Source organism: Physella acuta, unplaced genomic scaffold (genome assembly GCF_028476545.2).
Source record: "Physella acuta isolate Inbredline_101_S28 unplaced genomic scaffold, ASM2847654v3 ptg000204l, whole genome shotgun sequence".
Taxonomy (NCBI): domain Eukaryota; kingdom Metazoa; phylum Mollusca; class Gastropoda; family Physidae; genus Physella; species Physella acuta.
The window spans coordinates 1-21,165 of NW_026731723.1; the positions used below are offsets into that span (position 1 = coordinate 1).

A 21,165-nucleotide genomic window follows, 5' to 3' on the forward strand; every position below is an offset into this window, starting at 1 on the left:
TGTATAGCCCTACTTCAGATATAACTATTTATACTTCTTCCCCCCCCCCCCCCTTTAGGAAGCCTAGACCAACCTTTGAAGCCAATTTTGTTAATACAAAGTCTACTATAACTCATCACTTTTATTTATTACTAGATAAATGGCCCGTTGAGGAAGGGTACAACGGGCGCTAGGCTGATAGTGCTGTCTCTTTTCTCTAAACTAAAACCAACCCACCCCCCCACACACCACCCCCACCCCCCCCACCCCACCCCCACACCCCCACCCCCACAAACCACCCCCACCCCCCACCACACACCAACCCCACCCCAACCCCTCACCCCCACACACCACCCCCACCCCCCACCACACACCGCCCCCCACCCCCACCCCCCCCCCCAAAAAAACATGTCTACCGTCCCATTCAACGAAATATAATTATATACTTTTTCCAGTGTCCGCCCCCTCCCAGAAAATTCTACCCCCGCCCCCGAAAATTTCAAGTACCCCCACCCCTCTCCGGGAGGAAAAAGTCTGAAAGAAACACTGAAACCAACCCACCCCCCACACACCACCCCCCACCCCCCCACACCACCCCCCCCACACACACACCACCCCCCACCCCACCCCTCCACCACCCCCCCCACCCCCAAAAAAAACATGTCTACCGTCCCATTCAACGAAATATAATTATATACTTTTTCCAGTGTCCGCCCCCTCCCAGAAAATTCTACCCCCGCCCCCGAAAATTTCAAGTACCCCCACCCCTCTCCGGGGAGGAAAAAGTCTGAAAGAAACACTGAAACCAACCCACCCCCCCACACACCACCCCCACACCCCCCCCCCCACCCCCCACACACCACCCCCCCCCACACCACCCCCCCCCCCCCACACACACACCCCACACCCCCCCCCCACCCCCCCAAAAAAAAACATGTCTACCGTCCCATTGCAAGAAAACCACTTTTTAGATTAGACACATTAATTAGGCGGTAATTTTATTATAGAGTATCGATTAGGAAATTTCTTTTGAGTTGGGGAGGGGGGGGGGGGGGCTCAGACGTTCTTACGCGGGGGGTGGGGCTTCGCCCCTACCCGAAGAATTGTATGCAAGAAACTCTTCACGCAAACCATTTAGATTAGACAACATTTCCTTTTTAATTCAATGTTTACGCGATAATCAATGACGTCATATGACTGTGTGCACTCTCTGGTTTGAGATTATGTTCTACTCTGCGCTAAATGTGTCGACGTCATACTTCGTTTTTCGAAATACTATGCATGTTTTTAAATTGCTTGTGTTTTCTCTAGAGCGTTCTTGTCAGACAGAGCGTTCTTGTCAGATAGACAGACAGACAGCGAAACTATTAGTATTAATAGTCAAATATTGTCCCAATTATAACTTTAAATTTTCAGTTATAGCAAAGTACTTTTGGCCCATGAAATAACCCCCCCCCCCCCCACCCCCCAACCCCAATTAAAATTTTATTCTGTAAATAATATGTAAAATTTTGAGAATGAAAGCTTCAGGAATAGTTTAAATTGTTAATCTGCATCAGTCTTCTAATGTCGCATGATGAACGTAGTAAAAAAATTCATTAAAAACGTTTTAATAACAAGCTTTTATTACTAATGCACTAAAAAGAAGAAAATAAATTATGCACTACTATTTAAATTACTATAAAGAAAAGCGTGGGTCACTTTAGTACCTATTGGATACCTTTACTAATATTTGAGAAGAGACCCACGCTTTTCTTTATAGTAATTTAAATAGTAGTGTATAATTTATTTTCTACTTTTTAGTGCATTAGTAATAAAAGCTTGTTATTAAAACGTTTTTTAATGAATTTTTTTTTCAGTACTTTACATGTTTTATTTACAATAGTGTTACATGACTAAAAACCATTGCGCGTCTATTGAACGTGATGGCGCAGCTATTCAACCTGATGGCGCAGCTATTAAACCTGATGGCGCAGCTATTGAACGTGATGACGCGTGTGGTGAGGTTGGATAGACATGCCTATTGATTCGGTCCAAATTTTAATTAATTAATAAAAAATTAATTAGGCATCCAATTAAGTCAAATTTAGTTTCAGATTGCATTGTCTTCATGTCTTGACCCACGTGTCAAATGTGAATCGTATCGGTCAAGTAGAAGTTTCCGAATTTTCACTCCTGCGTTTCGATCTAGACTGGACGACAGACTGACGAGGAAGTGAGTTAAATAAAAGCTTGTTAAAATCAGCTACTGCCACCACTCATTGGCTGGGCGCGCTGAAAGACAAATCTACAACACTGAGACGTAAAAGAAAAAGAAAAAATTAAAAAAAAGAAAAAAAAAATTAAAATGTTAGTGGCTCTTTAATAGCTGGGACATTTTGTAAATTGTAACTTTTGGCTCTTCCGTCCCTAAAGGTTGCCGACCCCTGGTGTTGGGGGTACCCATCTAAGGGTCCCATTGATTTTGTTTTTTCGTGTAGTGTGAAGTGCAGTGTGTATGGACCATGAGTTTTGAGTGTTGTGTAACGTGGTAACATCAAAGGCTTGAGAGGTGAAAAACCAAGTGTCTGCTCTGCCATAATTTAGAAGAAGGATCTGCTGGTTGCTGATTAGTTGTCTTACGATGTGGCCTCAAGGTTTGGTTGACCTTTTGAGGTGATCAGAACTTGAATAGTGGGTGTTTCTGCTGGGTACATGTCTGGGCATTCTTCCTCATGTAGGTTCAGCATTGCTGTAATCTTGGCTGTAAAGGATTGGGCCCATGATTTCATTAAGCCACCCGAACCGTAGTCCGGGTAGCTCCTCTCCAGGTCTCTCGACACAGAGGGAACAATCAAGGGCGCAACCCCTATGCTGGCGGTGATAATTTTTGCATACGACTGTGGTAAATTTTTTTTTTTTTTTTTCATCACTTCGAATTTTTTTTTTTTATTTGCAATTAAAACAAGTACATCAACATCAAATTTTTTAACATAATTTTGAACACCAAATGAAAACGAAAGGTTTTGCAAATGTACATAATGAATATTTACATGATGTCATGTATTTAATTATAAAAAAATGCAAAGGATGACAGTAAAAGGGGTGAAGGTCAAATGAAAGTGTCAGAAGTCTGGGTGGGGAGAGGAAAGGAAATTTTTCAGAGAGGGTCAATGGGACAGTGAAGCATTTTCTATGTAGGGAAACAACTTAAATTGACTAGTTGAAAGGGTGTTGTAGTGGTCGCATTGAGTTTTCAAAAGGTTGCAGTGTGAAAGATGAGGGGAAAGAGACAAGATTTAGAACTTTAAGTAAGTTCTGGATATTGATGTTGCGGTGGGTGGTGGGGTCGTTGGAACAGTTAAAGGGATTGTGGGGTTATCATGTCTAAGGGTAAAGTGGATAGAGGGGGAGAGAGACAGTCTCAAGCCAAACATCACTCGATCAGCCCCCAAGTAAATTAACATTAGAACAGTCTTCTGTTTCCCGGGTTTTAAAATGCACAACCTGAATGGTAGAAAGAGATACCCACCTCAACCCCCCCCCCCCAACACACACACACACTCCCCCCCCCCCCCCCCCCCCCCACTCAACCGGACTGGCGGACTTTTCAAGGTAGCGTGCCCTCATTGCCAAGGGTCAATTTTATGTCATGGAAAGTTTTGGAATGATAGATCAGTATGAGTATTACAGAGACACGGTCGTTTCTATTTCTGTCCATGGGTGGCTACAGTGTGAACTTTTGACTCCGCAGCACACTAAACTAAGCAGTGAAGAGAAACCTAGTTTGCACACCTTATTTTAATCTAGTTCTTATGCCATTTTATTTTTTCCCTTTGATTATTATATATGCAATTGATGTTCATTGTTCATGTCTTTGATGCTGTGTAAAATCTATCAAATATATTATTATTACTGATTTAAATGTTTAAAACAATTGAATTAATAAAAATAAAAAATAAAAAAAATCTACTATTTTAAATACTTTTATTTGCAATTTAAAACAAGTACATCAACATCAAATTCTTACATAATTTCGAACATCAAATGAAAACGAAAATAGTAATACAATATATTACAATATATTACAATAGTAATATTTCTTTCTTACTTGTAGCCTGCTTTCATTCATTTAAGATGGTTTACATATACAAAGATGTAATACAAAACGTCTAAATATAAAGAAAAATTAAAAATTAAAAACTAACCTGAAACTGAAAATGCAAATGTGTAATTAAAATTAAATGATGATTCAAGGGATTTTTTTTTTCTCGGCGTGGTGGGTAAATTCAATACTGCAAGTTCAAATTGGCCTATTGATTAAAATTTTACCCCTTTTGGCGCACCCCTTCTAATGCAATCTGATTATTAAAAGTTATTGGGGTCTGTTTTGCATACGTTTAGTTTTAAAGCACATCACAATAAGGTTTCGTTTCAGTTCTATCAGTGCTATTATATACATTATTTTTAATACGAAGTATGGGAACTACGGATATAATAGAGTGTAGATATTTACGTTTTGGGTAACATAAAAAAAATAAATAATAAAGCGGGAGTGATCTCCCCTTATTTGAATATCTATCTATGTATATATATATATATATATATATATATATATATATATATATATATATATATATATATATATATATATATATATATATATATATATATATATATGCTGCCTAGCTTCGCTTAGGTTTTCAAAAACATTGAGAATTTTAATGCTTAATTAATTAGTAATTAGCTGTTATGTGTAGTGCTTACGTTTTAACAGTAATGCTAATTTTAGAGAAATTGTTGTTGTTGTTAAATGTTGTTTATAGCCCGTTTTCAGAGAGATTGATGTGATGTAGGGAAAATTCGGACCGGTCAGTTCTTAAGGTATCCCGGAGTTTTCTACGATCTCAAAAGTTATGAAGAAACATTGTTAGTGACCATGCCAAGATATAACTAAATAGCTAAAAAATCCGACACATTTAAAATAACAAAGGCTACCTATACGTTATATTCGAAAAACAAATATTTCTATAAAACAATTAAGGCCTGAATTGTTTAATATAGAAATGTATTATTGGAATAGATTCTAGAGTAGATAGAGTTAAAATCTAGAATCTAGATCTAGATCTAGCGTCTGCGTCTAGTTATTGCGTAGATCTAGCTAGAATCTAGATCTAGTCTACGGAATTATTTCTTCCTTACTAAAACTTAACGGAATTATTTTTTTCTTTTATTTCCGAACAGGTGCATCTCTACTGACAAAGCAAGATATAATTTTTTTTTATCGTAATGAGATATTAGTCATTAGAAATTGATTTGAAGATAATTACAATCATTAACCTAATAGGAGATGTATGATATAACGCTCAAGAAATATCAAAGCAGATTTCAGCAACCAAAGATTCTGCTGTTGTTCTATACTAAGAAAGTTTCTCAATCTAGTACATTTAAAATCTTGTTCAAAGTTTGTTTTACCTTTTATTTTATTGTCAAGAGCATCATCGGAGACCGAAAATAAAAACAAATGTTAGTGTGTACCGTATCACGTGACTTGACGGCTGAGCAGTAAGGTGAGGGGGGGGGAGTGAAATCAGCTAATGCACCTGGTGACCCGCTGTAATCCTGATTTAGCACAGCACTGTACCTGGTTTATCCCGTTAGAAATCCCGCGCCGATGTGATTCTAATTATCCTAATTAAGCAGTTTTATCCATGACATATTTCCCCGACAAACGAACCATTTTTACGTCCGCCATGTTGGTTAGACCAGTCGTGCCTTCACAAGTCGTAAATTGAAGATGTGAGCTATAATTTGCGGTGAGGATATTTTAATTAGCTAATTAAGAGACTGCGGGTGTATGATTACAGATAGGTCTGGGTGGGGGGGGGGGGGCGCACGTAAGTCAGATGGGAGGGGGGGGGGTGCCGCACGTAAGTCAGATGAAATCAATAGGGCGAGCAGAACAAGTCATGGAGCAGACGGTGGGACTCACGCGCGCAGGTGAACGTGCGAGAGAGTGCGCACTTTGACCCCACTAATTTACATGTGGTGGGGGAGGGGGGTCGTTATCTCGCCGCAAGTCGATACACAAACGGTTATGTGACTTTTTGATAGTGCTTTTAACCTAATGTGACTTTCTGATGATACTTTTAACCTAATGTGACTTTTTGATGATACTTTTAACCTAATGTGACTTTAAAATGTTATGTTTTTAAAATTAACTTGTCTTGTATATTATGCACGTTAAATTTGACTTTATAGGGTTCTTTAACGAATGTTTTATGCTGATAATAAAGTTAGATTTATATCTTGTTATGAGGAGCCTATTATGACAGATATTGACTAGACGTCGTACTATTAGTTGACATGTATCTAAAGATAACAGATATGACAGTCAGTGGCACTAGAACAAAAAACCGTTAGTTACAGCAGGAAAGATATTATCTATAGAACGTAAAGGCTCAATGGCCGGTTAGCTCAGTTGGTTAGAGCGTCGTGCTAATAACGCGAATGTCGTGGGTTCGATCCCCATACTGGCCAATTTTACTGTTTAATTTAGTTGTTTTTTCTAGATAACAAATAAATAGAACGTTTTAAATTTAGATGTTTGTGTTACTGATAAAATGGTTTAATCAACATTTTTTGGTAATAACTCATTGACACTCGCTTGGTGTCAGTTCTCTTGTTCCTTCAACGGTTCCCTGGTTCATCCAACAGCCCAGTTCCTGGTTCCCTCAACAGCCCAGTTCCTGGTTCCCTCAACAGCCCAGTTCCCTGGTACCAGTTTACCAGCCGCCACTTGACCCCACTAACCCACTTATGACGTCAATATTTGAAACAGCTGGTACAATTACCAGCGACTGTTTTTCTCGAGTTCACCTAAAAAGTTGAACCTTTTTGTTCTTGAGATAACGAAACAACAAGTTGTTACGACCCCAAGTGAACTTTACCTGGGTTTGGTCCCATCGAGGAGGGCCAGGTAATTAAAATGAAATGCTTAGGCATGTTAATGCACTGGCCAGCACAGGCCGTGAGAACCTTTGGGCCGTGACGGCCACACCGGATTGGTTACCACGCTGTGGGCGATGCATACCTGGTGTCTTGGGGTCCGAGCTATTAACGTGGCCAAGAACTCGTGATTTACGGTTGGGAAAACCTTCCAGATCGCACAGGGCCGAGATGGACGGTCATGTCCTGACCTGACCTGACCTGGGGGTCAGGCTCGATTAACAAGGTTCCCACACTAGCGAGGGACGACTTGAGTACTTTAGGAGGGTAGACCGGAGACTAGGGGGACTCTCTCGACAGACACACTCGACACAGACTCTCGGGGGACACACACGGAGACGGACGGACGTCTCGGATAGCTAGGTTTAGGGGAGACAGACATGGGGTCGTCTCTGTGAGCTAGTGGAAAGCCACGACATGTTTTAGACTTAGGCTAGGCTAGACGGTTAGGGACAAGTAGGGTAGTCGTACTAAGTGCTTTAGTTGTTGTAGATAGTTGTGTATTTTTCCTATTGTGTTCCATGTGGTGGCGGGTTAATGTTAGATGTTGTATTTTGTGGCGAATAAATAGAGATTACTGAAGTTGGCTTTTATTTATTTTATTTTTCTTCTTCTTGTTTACGATCCCCTGACTAGTTCGAAAGGATTAGAGAAGGGGGGACGTAACAATTGGGGGCTAGCGTCTGGGATTGGACAGACAACGAGTTGAATAGTTTCTTTTCGATGCCATTTTCAGTTGGGGGCTCACGAGCTTGTGTTTTAGTTTTAAGTTTTATGAGTAGTAAGAGTAAAGTTGTTCACGGAATCAGGAGAGTTTTCCAAACATTGAGTAAGTAGCGAGCTTATCACCTTTGTATTGACACTGAGTTTATTTTGCTTGATTTTTATGTTGGTCCAGTAGAGCTGGAATTTTTTTTTTGGTTGATTCAGTATAGCTGGAGGGATTAATGCCCAGTATACTTGAATGTTTTTTGTTTGGTCCAGTGGAACTGGAGTGTTCGGGTTTATTCAGTACAGCTGGAGGGTCATTCCCAGGTACGTGAATAAATTCGTAATTTTTATTTGGTTTGCTCAGTATAGCTGGAGGGTCAATTCCCAGTATACGTGAGTGAATCGTTTGTGATCCAGTGTAGCTGGATATCTTAGTTTGGTTGGCCCAGTATAGCTGGTGTCTACCTGTTTCAAGTGTCAAAGGTGATAGCCCTACTTTTAATGTTTAAGTTAAAGTTGTTTGTTATGAGCCACATTTTTTGTTAGTTAACCGCCACCATTTAGCTGGATAAGTTCCGTAAGTGTGAATCATGGACGTAATGAGCTTTATTGAGTGTCCAACTCTAGAAGTTTTAGACAGGTTTTGTCGCTTAGAGTTGTTGACTCTAGTTGAGGAGCTAGGACTAGAGGTTGATGTCTCGGATAGAGATAGAGTTCTACGAGATCATATTTGTGTTGAGTTAGTGAATACAGGTAGATTAGAGGAGGAGTGTCTAGACTCGATAGAATATTATGAGATCGGACGTATTAGGGTTGAAGAAATTGAGAGGAAGTATCAAGCTAAGTTGTTAGAGATCGCGAGAGAAAAAGAGGAGAAGTTGTTAGAGATTAGGAGGGATATATTCATGTCAGAATCTTGGAAGGAAATTGACATTAAAAGTTTAGAGAAACTGTTCGGACATGAAGTTAAACTATTAGAGATCAGGAGGGAACGGGATTTACTTAGGCTATGGGAGGAGGCACAGCTTAGTGGGTTGTTTGACTTTCCAGAATCTGTCTCTGTTTTCTCTCAGGCTAGTGTAGTAGTTTCCGAGGATCGGTATAGAGATGAAGATAGTTTGTTGTCTGATAGAGTAGGTAGTGAGTTTTGTCAGTCTCAGACTAAGGCTGCCACTAGCTTTGGCTCAGTCCCTGAAGTCGACTCTAACCTAGCACAACCAGCACAAACGTCAAAACGTGCTGATAGTTTACGAGTCGAAAGTTGTCTGCCGACAAGTACTGAAGGCAGTCAGCAACAAGTTATTGGTTTAGATAAAATCACGGAAATCACTCTGTTATTGGCCAGTCATGAAAAGGGGCTGTCAATATCTGACCCAGTGGATACAACCACCGATGATATAACGGCAACCACTCTGATGTTGACCAGTCATGAAAAGGGGCAGTCAATATCAGAACCAGTGGTTACAACCACCGCTGAAATCACGGAAACCACCGAGAGAGTGAATACCCATGAGAACAGGCTGTCCTCGTCTGAACCTGAACCAGTAACTGTATCTGATCAAGACCTTACCACTTGTGGTCTTGAAGGCGTCATGACCTTAACTGGAGGTCATGTGAATGGTGACCCACACCTTCGGGTAGACGAGTCAACAAATCTTCTGCTAGCCTCGGTAACAGACGAAATTGTTACCCATTGTCTTGGAGGTGAGCCTAACACGGGCTGTCCTCCCATTATCACAGCAGTGTTTGATTTCTCCCCGACCAAGTCCAGCAACCTGGAGGCCATGACCTCACCTGGAGGTCACGTGGATGGTGTTCTACATCCCGAGTTCGAGGAGACAATGAATCTATTGTCAGGCTTCCCTTCCCTTATCTCGGAGGTGATTTATTGTTCTCTGACCGACCCGGTCAAGACCAGCAACCTGGAGGCCATGACCTCACCTGGAGGTCACGCGGATGGTGTTCTACATCCCGAGTTTGAGGAGACGACGAATCTTTTGTCAACGTCGGTGACAAGCGTAGTTGTTACCTCTTGTTTAGGAGTTGAGCCTAACTCAGGCTTCCCTCCCCTTATCACGGAGGTGATTTACGGTTCTCTGACCGACCCGGTCAAGACCAACCACCTGGAGACGGTGACCTCAGCGGGTCACGCTGTTTCCATCAACCGAGGGTGCGTACATGCGAGCGCATACCCCATCGCTTTCACGGAGACGGGGCATGTAATTGTTCCCTCTTTGTGTGACTCGATGTTCAGGATAAACATCGTGTCAAAACATGGCTACATTGCAAGCAGTCCTGTGAAACCACGCCTTATGTGCGAGTTGTTGTTGTTGTGGACGGACAATAACTCTGTCACTAAAATTGTGCTGCGCCGGTATAAAGTTCGGCTAAAGATTTATATTTACGGACTCATGATGACCCGCAAGACGGAAACATAATGACAATGTGTACCTTTGTGTTTCAAACCTATTAGAACTGTTCCCAAGATAGACTGTTTCATGTTTTCCCAGGATGCAAGTGTTCTAATCAAAATGAACTGTTTTTAGGCTTAAAGAATGTACCTTTTACATGTCTTGTTTGAAAAAAAAAAAAATTGTTATTGATGTTTTACATGCTGTTGAGTTCGTGACAGTTTTTAATTGTATTGACAAGTTTTGTTGACTGATGACGTAACTATCAGTAAAACGAAGACTGTTGGTTTTCAATCTTAGCATTATTTGCGACAGTGACACATGTGTTGCAGATTTGCTGTTTTAATTACTTTGATGTCTATGTTTGATGACATTGTGTTTGGGGTATTTAGTCAAACTTGTTATTGTGACTAAATCATCCACGTTTCTTATCTTTTTAGTAATGATTATGTTAAATGGATTTAGTCCCATTTAGGTTTATTCTGGGACTTTTGAGGAATTGTGAGATTGGTATGGTTGTCTAGTAAGAGATGTTCAATTAATTCACCATGTGGTGGCGAATTAATTTCTTGAAGGGTGGGGGTGTTACGACCCCAAGTGAACTTTACCTGGGTTTGGTCCCATCGAGGAGGGCCAGGTAATTAAAATGAAATGCTTAGGCATGTTAATGCACTGGCCAGCACAGGCCGTGAGAACCTTTGGGCCGTGACGGCCACACCGGATTGGTTACCACGCTGTGGGCGATGCATACCTGGTGTCTTGGGGTCCGAGCTATTAACGTGGCCAAGAACTCGTGATTTACGGTTGGGAAAACCTTCCAGATCGCACAGGGCCGAGATGGACGGTCATGTCCTGACCTGACCTGACCTGGGGGTCAGGCTCGATTAACAAGGTTCCCACACTAGCGAGGGACGACTTGAGTACTTTAGGAGGGTAGACCGGAGACTAGGGGGACTCTCTCGACAGACACACTCGACACAGACTCTCGGGGGACACACACGGAGACGGACGGACGTCTCGGATAGCTAGGTTTAGGGGAGACAGACATGGGGTCGTCTCTGTGAGCTAGTGGAAAGCCACGACATGTTTTAGACTTAGGCTAGGCTAGACGGTTAGGGACAAGTAGGGTAGTCGTACTAAGTGCTTTAGTTGTTGTAGATAGTTGTGTATTTTTCCTATTGTGTTCCATGTGGTGGCGGGTTAATGTTAGATGTTGTATTTTGTGGCGAATAAATAGAGATTACTGAAGTTGGCTTTTATTTATTTTATTTTTCTTCTTCTTGTTTACGATCCCCTGACTAGTTCGAAAGGATTAGAGAAGGGGGGACGTAACAAAGTAAATAGCCACACCAGAAGTGGGAGGCAGGAACGTGGAGGGGTGAGACAGTGGGAAAACGGTAGGGGTGTGTGGTGGTGATAGGGTGTGGGGTGTCGGTAGGTGTGGGTGGGGGTGAGAGGGTGTGGGGTGTCGGTAGGTGTGGGAGGGGTGGAGGGATGGGGTGAAAGAGCATGGGGTGACTGTAGGAGGGGTGGGGTGGATTCACCTGCAGTTTACTGGACCAAGCACTGTTAAGTCAAAGGTGTGTTTCCCTCTATATTTTAGGTAGGTGTCTGAAGTTGAGCGTGGCTTATCGGCCCCTGCCGTGAGTGAGTAGCGTTCTATTGTTGGTGTGTGGCTGGTGTGTGGTGTGTGTTGTGTGTGACTGGTGTGTGATGTGTTGGCGTGTGGCTGGTGTGTGGTGTGTGTTGTGTGTGACTGGTGTGTGATGTGTTGGCTTGTGGCTGGTGTGTGATGTGTTGGCGTGTGACTGGTGTGTGATGTGTTGGCGTGTGGCTGGTGTGTGGCTGGTGTGTGTGGCTGGTATGTGTGGCTGGTGTGAGGTATGTTGATTTATATCTACGTGTTGTTGCTATTGTGCTGTACACACAGACGTGCTGCTGTGTTATGTTGTAATGTTTTAACAATCTACAAGTGGGACGCTAACCGGGAAATCTTGAGTTCGTTTTGACCCACGGACCGCCATGTTGGAAAAGATAATTTACAATCTGCGACCATCGGATATTATTTTTTGGGATTTTTAAACACAGTTTTAAACACATTTTAAAAAGTTTTTAAACACAGTTTTCAATTATGTAATGTTTTGTTTTTCTTTTATGAAATAGAATTAGACCACCACCCCATCCCCCTAATCCCTCCCTCACATTCACCCCCCCCCCCCTCCCCAGCAATCAGGACCGCCACCTGACAGAACACCTAGATCCAGGTAACAAAATGTCAGCCTGAAACCTCAGGTATCTCTCCGACAGAATTGACCCGTCCCGTCCCCCCCCCCTCCCCCATCCAGCGGCCCGTGTTTGTCTTAGAGCGGTGCCAAGCCGTGGCATAACTCCCCCTCCCCCCCCCCCCCTCCCTAACCGGAAGCTTCACATCGCCAACAAATCCCAGCTTTAGCCCCAATCACTCTTCACGTTTTATGCTTTTATTTTTCTGCCTGCAGATCAAAGACGGGCCGGAACTGGTGAACAAGCCATGCCCCAACCTGTGGCACTATCAACACTAGGGAGAGGGGCGGGGGGGGGGTCTGGACATTCATCTGTACGGGGTGGGGGTTTATGTTGTGGAATTTTATGTACGGGTTAATTAAGCGGCGACGTTTTCGGCACGTGGTCTAATTGGATGGTAATGACTCGTTCATTGTTACAGTCAGGGTGTGCTGGTGTTTTCTGGTCCGGCATCCGGCATCCGGCGACCGGCATCCGACAAGACCATGATCTGCTGCACTAAGAGACCATCGCGTCGTCAGACTTACAAACAACACAGGAAAAATAAATTGTGCATTAATTAATTATAATTAGTTCTACGCCTTGTAATAGGAGATGAAACGTTTGTAGGGTAAACAAAAGATTCATTCGTTATGAACCAATAGGTCAAGGCTACAAAGTTTTACCATGTTCGCGTGAGTTTTATCAGAAGGTTACAGAGTTCAAGGCTGTCCTGAACAGGTTACAGAGTTCAAGGCTGTCCTGAACAGGTTACAGAGTTCAAGGCTGTCCTGACAAGATTACAGAGTTCAAGGCTGTCCTCAGCAGGTTACAGAGTTCAAGGCTGTCCTGAGCAGGTTACAGAGTTCAAGGCTGTCCTCAGCAGGTTACAGAGTTCAAAGCTGTCTTGACAAGATTACAGAGTTCAAGGCTGTCCTCAGCAGGTTACAGAGTTCAAGGCTGTTCGGAATTCTGTCGCCTGTCCTAACAAATGGAGTGGCTCAGATTTGTCATACACATGACCATCAGATTTGTCACACACAAAACTAAACCTCAACCTGATTCTCAACACGAACACAAACCTTTCCCCGTCCCCGCACTTCTACGCCGAAAAACACAATCATATAAATATTATAAAAACATATACAAACAGAAACAGGACAATGAACAAAAATAAATAAACAATATAGATTTTTTTTCTGTTTAAATTTCAATTTTTGGAAATCATCTAGCGCGTAAAGGGAAGTAATTTTAAAACCTTTAAAAGATACAATTACAAATTTTGTGAAGGATAATAAATTTATTTTTATTTTGTTCTTTGCACTTTACGTTACAATAAACGTTTAGTGGAAAAAAAAACTTTATTTAAAAATGATACATTTTGATAATATTGAGTTTTCTAAACATCACTCTAAGTTTACCTAAAAAGGTTAACACTATACGAATATTGGACATAGGCAATGAATTGGTGTTTTTTTTACAAAATGCTTGCATTTCACAAGCAAAAGAATTAACAGATAAAAAAAAAAAAAAAAAGATAAATATAGGATATTAGAACTTTAAGTTTACGAATGTGTTGATAAGATATTTAGATCTAGAAATTCTAGATCAGCTGCCTCTGTATTTTCTTCATCAGAACTTTGTACCAATCATAACAGAATTCATCAAAACAGATTTTAGTTGTAGACTTGATTCTAATAATACATTTGTAAACTTCCAAGATGCCTAGAAGCCGAAGCAGATCACCGCCTAGTAAACGAGATAGGAGAAGATCAAGGTCTCGTTCTAGAGAAAGGCGGCACCAAAAGAAGAGAAGTAGATCACGATCACCAAGACAAAGGCCTTCACCTCCACCAAGACACAGGTCTAGATCCATTTCTCCTCGGAAAAGGTCAACAACCCCTCCTAAAAAAATTAAAGATATAGATCCAGAAAAAATTGATCCTAAAGTAATAAACAATAGAAATTTTCTGTCGACAACAGTCAACTTGATGGGCTTGGTGAAGAGCAGTTAAACATGATGAAACTTATGGGCTTGTCTACATTTGATTCTACTAAGGGAAAACAAGTTGTTGGCAATGATGTTTCAGCTGTGAATTTACAAAGAAAGAGAAGTTACAGGCAATACATGAACAGAAGAGGAGGCTTCAATCGACCATTGGATTTTGTAGCTTATTAATTTGAAATAAATTGTAATTTTCACCTGTGAATATTTTTTTCAGTAAGACTCATCATATCTTGTCACTCAAAGTAAAGTTAATAATTATTTTTATTTAGATTGTCTTTGGATATCTGTTTTACAATTTTAGAATAATTAACGGTTCATCAGTAGGTCCTACAAATAGCTGTGCAGTCTAAATTTGCAAAAGGTACTAATTAAATTCGTTTGACATTTTTTTAATGCAGTAAGTCACTGCTGTTCTTTAATGTCTTTAAAAGTTCTAATGTAATTTTTTTCTTTAGGCAAGATGGAGTGAATATTATTATTTTTTAAACTGTGTGTATGAATAAATGATGTCTATATAAAAAAAAAATAGTATATTAGAACTTTGAATTAGGCTATAGAGTATTATTGAGTCATGGAATAATCTAAGAATAAAAAGAAATGTAGAAAATTAAATAGAATTCAACACCTATTACAAATTTGAGGCATAATTGTGTCACATGGACTAGAAAGTTTTTAAACAGATTTTTAGTATAAGTGCTGGACTGGCCTGAGAAAGTAAATCACTTATAGATCTATAGACTAAATCTAGATAACTTACACTTTGGCTACATTTGCCGGATGGGATTTGTTCCATCCCACAATTTTATCCCACAACAAAAATCCTAATGTTTTATTCAAAAACCTAAAACCGCCCTGACATTTGAAATGGAAGAAAAATAAACAAAGTTGATGTAAATAAACATGACGTCACCAGAGATGAGGAAATAAAACCGTTACATTAGCGCCAACACGTTGTTAAAAGCTACCGGAAATTCCGGACGCTAAGAATGCGCATGTCTGCTGCGCATGTATGTTTATGTTGTCAAACCTAATGCACTTCGTATAGTCTGCAATTTGCATGTCTGTTTTTTAGATCGCGTTTCATGCTTTTAGAAGATTAGGCTAATTATTTTTACTCCGTCAATTAAAAATTTTGTTGACACATTTTTGAACTCTTAGAGATGTGCCGTGATCTTTCTTTGTTCGTCGGGAATCGTGATCTTTCTTTATTCGTCGGGAGTCGTGATCTTTCTTTATTCGTCGGGAGTCGTGATCTTTCTTTGTTCGTCGGGAGTCGGAATCTTTCTTTCACGCGTGAATTGTTTCAAGTTCCATTTTTTTTGTGTACACTGAGTCAAGGCAGAGATGTCTGTGTGTGTTTGTGTGTTCAAGCATGTGTAGAGTAGGCTGTAGAATGTTGGTGTGTAGACTTACAGCTCACTGAAGCACACACACACACACACATACATACACACACACATACACATACACACACATATGACCCTGAGAAAGTGTAGATTTAACACACACACACACATATATACACACACTCATACAAACACATCCCTGTTTCGCTTGGTGCTGTGTCAGCATTATTCCGCTATTTCCGGCCATTCTTTTCACTTCCGGTTAGAGGGCTAGAATCAATATGATCCGGTCGTTAAGATTTGATTCTTCTTCACCGCGGTCATCAAAGAGAGACCCATAGGGCAAGACACAGTTGGCAAGACACTCATGACAAGACAATACAGTAAGACACACGTCAAGACACTTACGGCAAGACACACACGTCAAGACACTCATCACAAGACATTCATCACAAGACACTTATTATGGGACATAAATGACAAGTTACATGGAGCCCAAGAGGTCGATACAACTCACCGGTAGCTGCTCACCCTCCAAACATCAAGCCGCCACAACCGTTTGGGGTGAGTAACATTCCATGTCAGCCATCAAGCGAGTTAGAGGACTGATGCCATTGGTTGTTGTTTGAAGACAAAAAAACGTTTTACTCATTACAAAAGTGTCTAGTCCCCATAGATAGACTAACCGCCCTAATGCTGAACTCACGGGGCACGTCGTTATTGTTTGAAACATTCACCAGAGACCGTTCGCATGACGTGGCTAACTTGAAATGATGGCTTTTACAAGTGCATGATGCGAGTTTAGAGTCGGTAGTGTTAGGGTTAGTGTTAGGGTTAGTGTTAGGGTTAGTGTTAGGGTTAGTGTTAGGGTTAGTGTTAGGGTTAGTGTTAGGGTTAGTGTTAGGGTTAGTGTTAGGGTTAGTGGTAGGGTTAGTGTTAGGGTTAGTGTTAGGGTTAGTGGTAGGGTTAGTGTTAGGGTTAGTGTTAGGGTTAGTGTTAGCCACTTGTCTCATTAAGGCCAGCGGGCACCACAAGAGGAGGATGTTGTGGGGCAGACAGCTGCTGTGGTAGGTCAAATATGGCACTTAACGCCGGCACCTTCAGTCATGATACAAGTGGAGGGTGGGGAGGGGGAGGGGGGGGGGGGGGCACAGCTAGTGCCGGGACTCTTCAGGTACGGTACAGAAAGTCCGAACTAAATTCCTCTAAAATGTTCGAAGTTCTAACTTTGACACGGGGCTCTTAGGTTCTAGTTTTGTCGATTTATCCAGAAGTGTCTTTGTCTAATAATAGATCGCCATTGAACAGAATGTCGTAATGCGCATGTCTAAACTGTGGGTGTGATGGTTGATGTTTGTTTGGTGATGTTAAAATCTGGTGGTTTTCCTTGTTGGCGACTTATTATTTCTCTCAAGTATGCCCTGATCAACTCTAATCTTGTTGCTTTAATTTTAATTATTTAATTAATCCTAGTGAATATGTGCCACCCCCTCTCATTAATCCCCCCCCCCACCACATTTCTGTGACCCTATGACCCCACTAAATTTTTCCAATCAACAACTTCTACTAGCCAGGACCAGCCTCTTCCTCCCCCAGCTAGTGGCGACACTTTCTCCCAGCTAGTGGCGACACTTTCTCCCAGCTAGTGGCGACACTTCCCCCCTCCCCCAGCTAGTGGCGACACTTTCTCCCCCAGCTAGTGGCGACACTTTCCCCCTCCCCCAGCTAGTGGCGACACTTTCTCCCCCAGCTAGTGGCGACACTTCCGCCCTCACCCAGCTAGTGGCGACACTTTCTCCCCCAGCTAGTGGCGACACTTTCTCCTCCAGCTAGTGGCGACACTTCCCCCCTCCCCCAGCTAGTGGCGACACTTTCTCCCCCAGCTAGTGGCGACACTTTCTCCCCCAGCTAGTGGCGACACTTTCTCCCCCAGCTAGTGGCGACACTTTCTCCCCCAGCTAGTGGCGACACTTTCTCCCCCAGCTAGTGGCGACACTTTCTCCCCCAGCTAGTGGCGACACTTTCTCCCCCAGCTAGTGGCGACACTTTCTCCCCCAGCTAGTGGCGACACTTCCCCCCTCCCCCAGCTAGTGGCGACACTTTCTCCCCCAGCTAGTGGCGACACTTTCTCCCCCAGCTAGTGGCGACACTTCCCCCCTCCCCCAGCTAGTGGCGACACTTTCTCCCCCAGCTAGTGGCGACACTTTCTCCCCCATCTAGTGGCGACACTTTCTCCCCCAGCTAGTGGCGACACTTTCTACCCCAGCTAGTGGCGACACTTTCTCCCCCAGCTAGTGGCGACACTTTCTCCAGCTAGTGGCGACACTTTCTCCAGCTAGTGGCGACACTTTCTCCAGCTAGTGGCGACACTTTCTCCCCCAGCTAGTGGCGACACTTCCTCCCCCGCTAGTGGCGACACTTCCTCCCCCGCTAGTGGCGACACTTCCTCCCCCGCTAGTGGCGACACTTCCTCCCCCGCTAGTGGCGACACTTTCTTTCCCGCTAGTGGCGACACTTTCTCCCAGCTAGTGGCGACACATTCACACCCCCCCCCTCCCCCCCCCCCCGTCGCGAGAGTGGCAACACTTTCTCCCACTAACCAACATCAGATTGATAACAAAATAAATTGAAACAAGACCCAGCGAGCAGAAGATGAATGACGTCATACTTGAGACCAGCACTCATCTCCATGGTACCCCCCCCCCCCCGGGCTGTGGAGATCTGATGGATGGTACACTCGCCTGAGTCGACACTTGTTAGAGTGGGTCGGGGTGGGTCCGACCCCTGCTCTCGTCAAATTCCATTCTAATAACGGGATCACGTGGTACAGCGCGTGCTCAAATGTGCAGACTGGGCTGCAATTTTGTCCCGGGGAAATCTCAGTTCTGTCCCTGTGAAATCTTTTGGTGTTGGAGCAATTTTCTTGTCGTACACGTAAGTATGTGGTCAATAGTCTCACCCATCACGTGACTGAGGGCGTGAAACAATGTGAAAGCGAGGCTGCTCTCTCGCGGCCGATCCTAGAGTGCTCATCCACAACGCCACAAGAACTTTCCACAAAATTGGACGCGTAATAATATTTCCAGAGTTTAAAGTGAAGAACTATCCAGGGCTAATTTCATCTCTGTCGAGGGCCTCACGAGTAGGTGTGTGGTGCCAGACATTCCAGACTCGTGACTTATTTCTCAAACTCTGGCACTCACAGAGGGCTACGTTGTGAGAGGCTAGTGACTAAGTTGTGTAAGGCCGTTGACTAAATTGTGTGAGGCTGGTGACTAAGTTGTGTGAGACCGGTGACTAAATTGTGTGAGGCCGGTGACTAAGTTGTGTGAGACCGGTGACTAAATTGTGTGAGGCCGGTGACTAAGTTGTGTGAGGCTGCTGACTAAATTGTGTGAGGTGGGTGACTCAGTTGTGTGAGGCTGCTGACTAAATTGTGTGAGGTGGGTGACTCAGTTGTGTGAGGCTGCTGACTAAGTTGTGTGAGACCGGTGACTAACTTGTGTGAGACCGGTGACTAAATTGTGTGAGGCCGTTGACTAAATTGTGTGAGGCCGTTGACTAAATTGTGTGAGACCGGTGACTAAATTGTGTGAGGTCGGTTACCAAGTTGTGAGAAGACAAATATAATGCTAGCGATCTATTGTTGAATGGCGTTTTGTCGGGCTTTGGTGGAGGAGGTTGGTGGATTAGTTGCATGTTTCATAGTTTCAAATTTTACAGTTTGCCACAAATAATGTACAAAACGTCCAATCTATTGTGTCCACTGTGGTGTATGACACACTCACAGTTTTGGACACAAAGTGTCTAATGGTGTCGTTGTACTAGGAAATGTTGACACACGAGGATGTGTACTGGATGTACACGGAAGATTTGTGCCGTACGAATTGTGTACGCTAATATGCGCCTGATATGCCTGTTGATGAATGCCAATGACGTCATCCATTCCCAATTGTCTTTAAGCTAAAAAAATGAATAAACTTCCAGCTCGCATTAGAAAGAAATCTCGCTCAAATTCCCAACCCACCCAGGCCACGAAATTAGAAAACCAAATAGATCGAAATGAATTCTAGATTTATCGCTTTTGTTGTATAGGCGTTTTTTTTTTATCTTACATTATGTTTTTTTATTTGATGCAGTTAAATACATCAAGCGTATTTGATCTAGCTTAGCGGAAATATTTGAGTGATTTGGATAGGCCAATCACACATCAGTACACAAGATAGGCCAATCACACATCAGTACACAGGATAGGCCAATCACACATCAGTACACATGATAGACCAATCACACAAGATAGGCCAATCACACAAGATAGGCCCTTCACACATGTTCACATGATAGACCAATCACACATCAGTACACATGATAGACCAATCACACAAGATAGGCCATTCACACATGATAGTTCAATCACACATCAGTACACAGGATAGGCCTATCACACATCAGTACACATGATAGACCAATCACACAAGATAGGCCAATCACACAAGATAGGCCCTTCACACATGTTCACATGATAGACCAATCACACATCAGTACACATGATAGACCAATCACACATCAGTACACATGATAGACCAATCACACAAGATAGGCCAATCACACAAGATAGTTCAATCACACATCAGTACACAGGATAGGCCAATCACACATCAGTATACAGGATAGGCCAATCACACAAGATAGTTCAATCACACATCAGTACACAGGATAGGCCTATCACGCAAGATAGGCCATTCACACAAGATAGGCCATTCACACATGTTCACATGATTTGCCATAGACTGGGCCATACACAGGGCCATAGACTGGGCCATACACAGGGCCATAGACTGGGCCATACACAGGGCCATACACTGGGCCATTTGTCTAGCGGCTGATGAAGCCGAGCGAATGTTTACTACAAGTTGTCCTAATGTATTTGTTGCCATGGTTTCCTGCAAGTTTGGTCCTCACATTTTCTGTCCAATCGCATTTCTCCCGCCCTAAGTCGCAGACGATAATTGTCTTAAGCAAGCTAATAATAGCGATGAGTCAAAGCATGTCCCAGCGCCGCGTGCATGGCGGCCATGTTGGTGCCGAGAGATTGATGACTTCTGGGACGGCGCTCACTTCTGCTGGCCACGACTTGTCTCCCTTGCCGATAGGACGAATGGATCTTCCACAGCGGAGAGTTCCAGATTGCACCAAAGATTGTTCTCCCCACCACCCTCCCCCTCTCTCTCTGTCCTTAAGACTTGTCTTAACTCTGCACCCCCCCCCCCCCCCGACACACTTCCACCCTTACCACCCCTACCCCACTGATCACATTCTATCAAAACAACAATAAAGCGCACTTTTACATGGAGTCATATTTTTTTTTCTTATTGTTTCAAGTAATCGTCTTGCGCATAGACTGAGGATACACACACACACACATATATATATATACATATATATATATATATATATATAT

At 42.8% G+C, this 21,165-nt stretch overlaps 1 protein-coding gene across 1 annotated transcript; it reads left to right on the plus strand.

The window, feature by feature from the left end:
* Positions 1–13,912: 13,912 nt before the first annotated feature.
* Positions 13,913–14,529, plus strand: LOC131937213 (U4/U6.U5 small nuclear ribonucleoprotein 27 kDa protein-like). Its single transcript, XM_059294458.1, is given in 2 exon segments — positions 13,913–14,315; positions 14,318–14,529. Coding segments are annotated over 2 exon segments (456 nt in total). The 5' UTR covers positions 13,913–14,071.
* Positions 14,530–21,165: the final 6,636 nt, after the last annotated feature.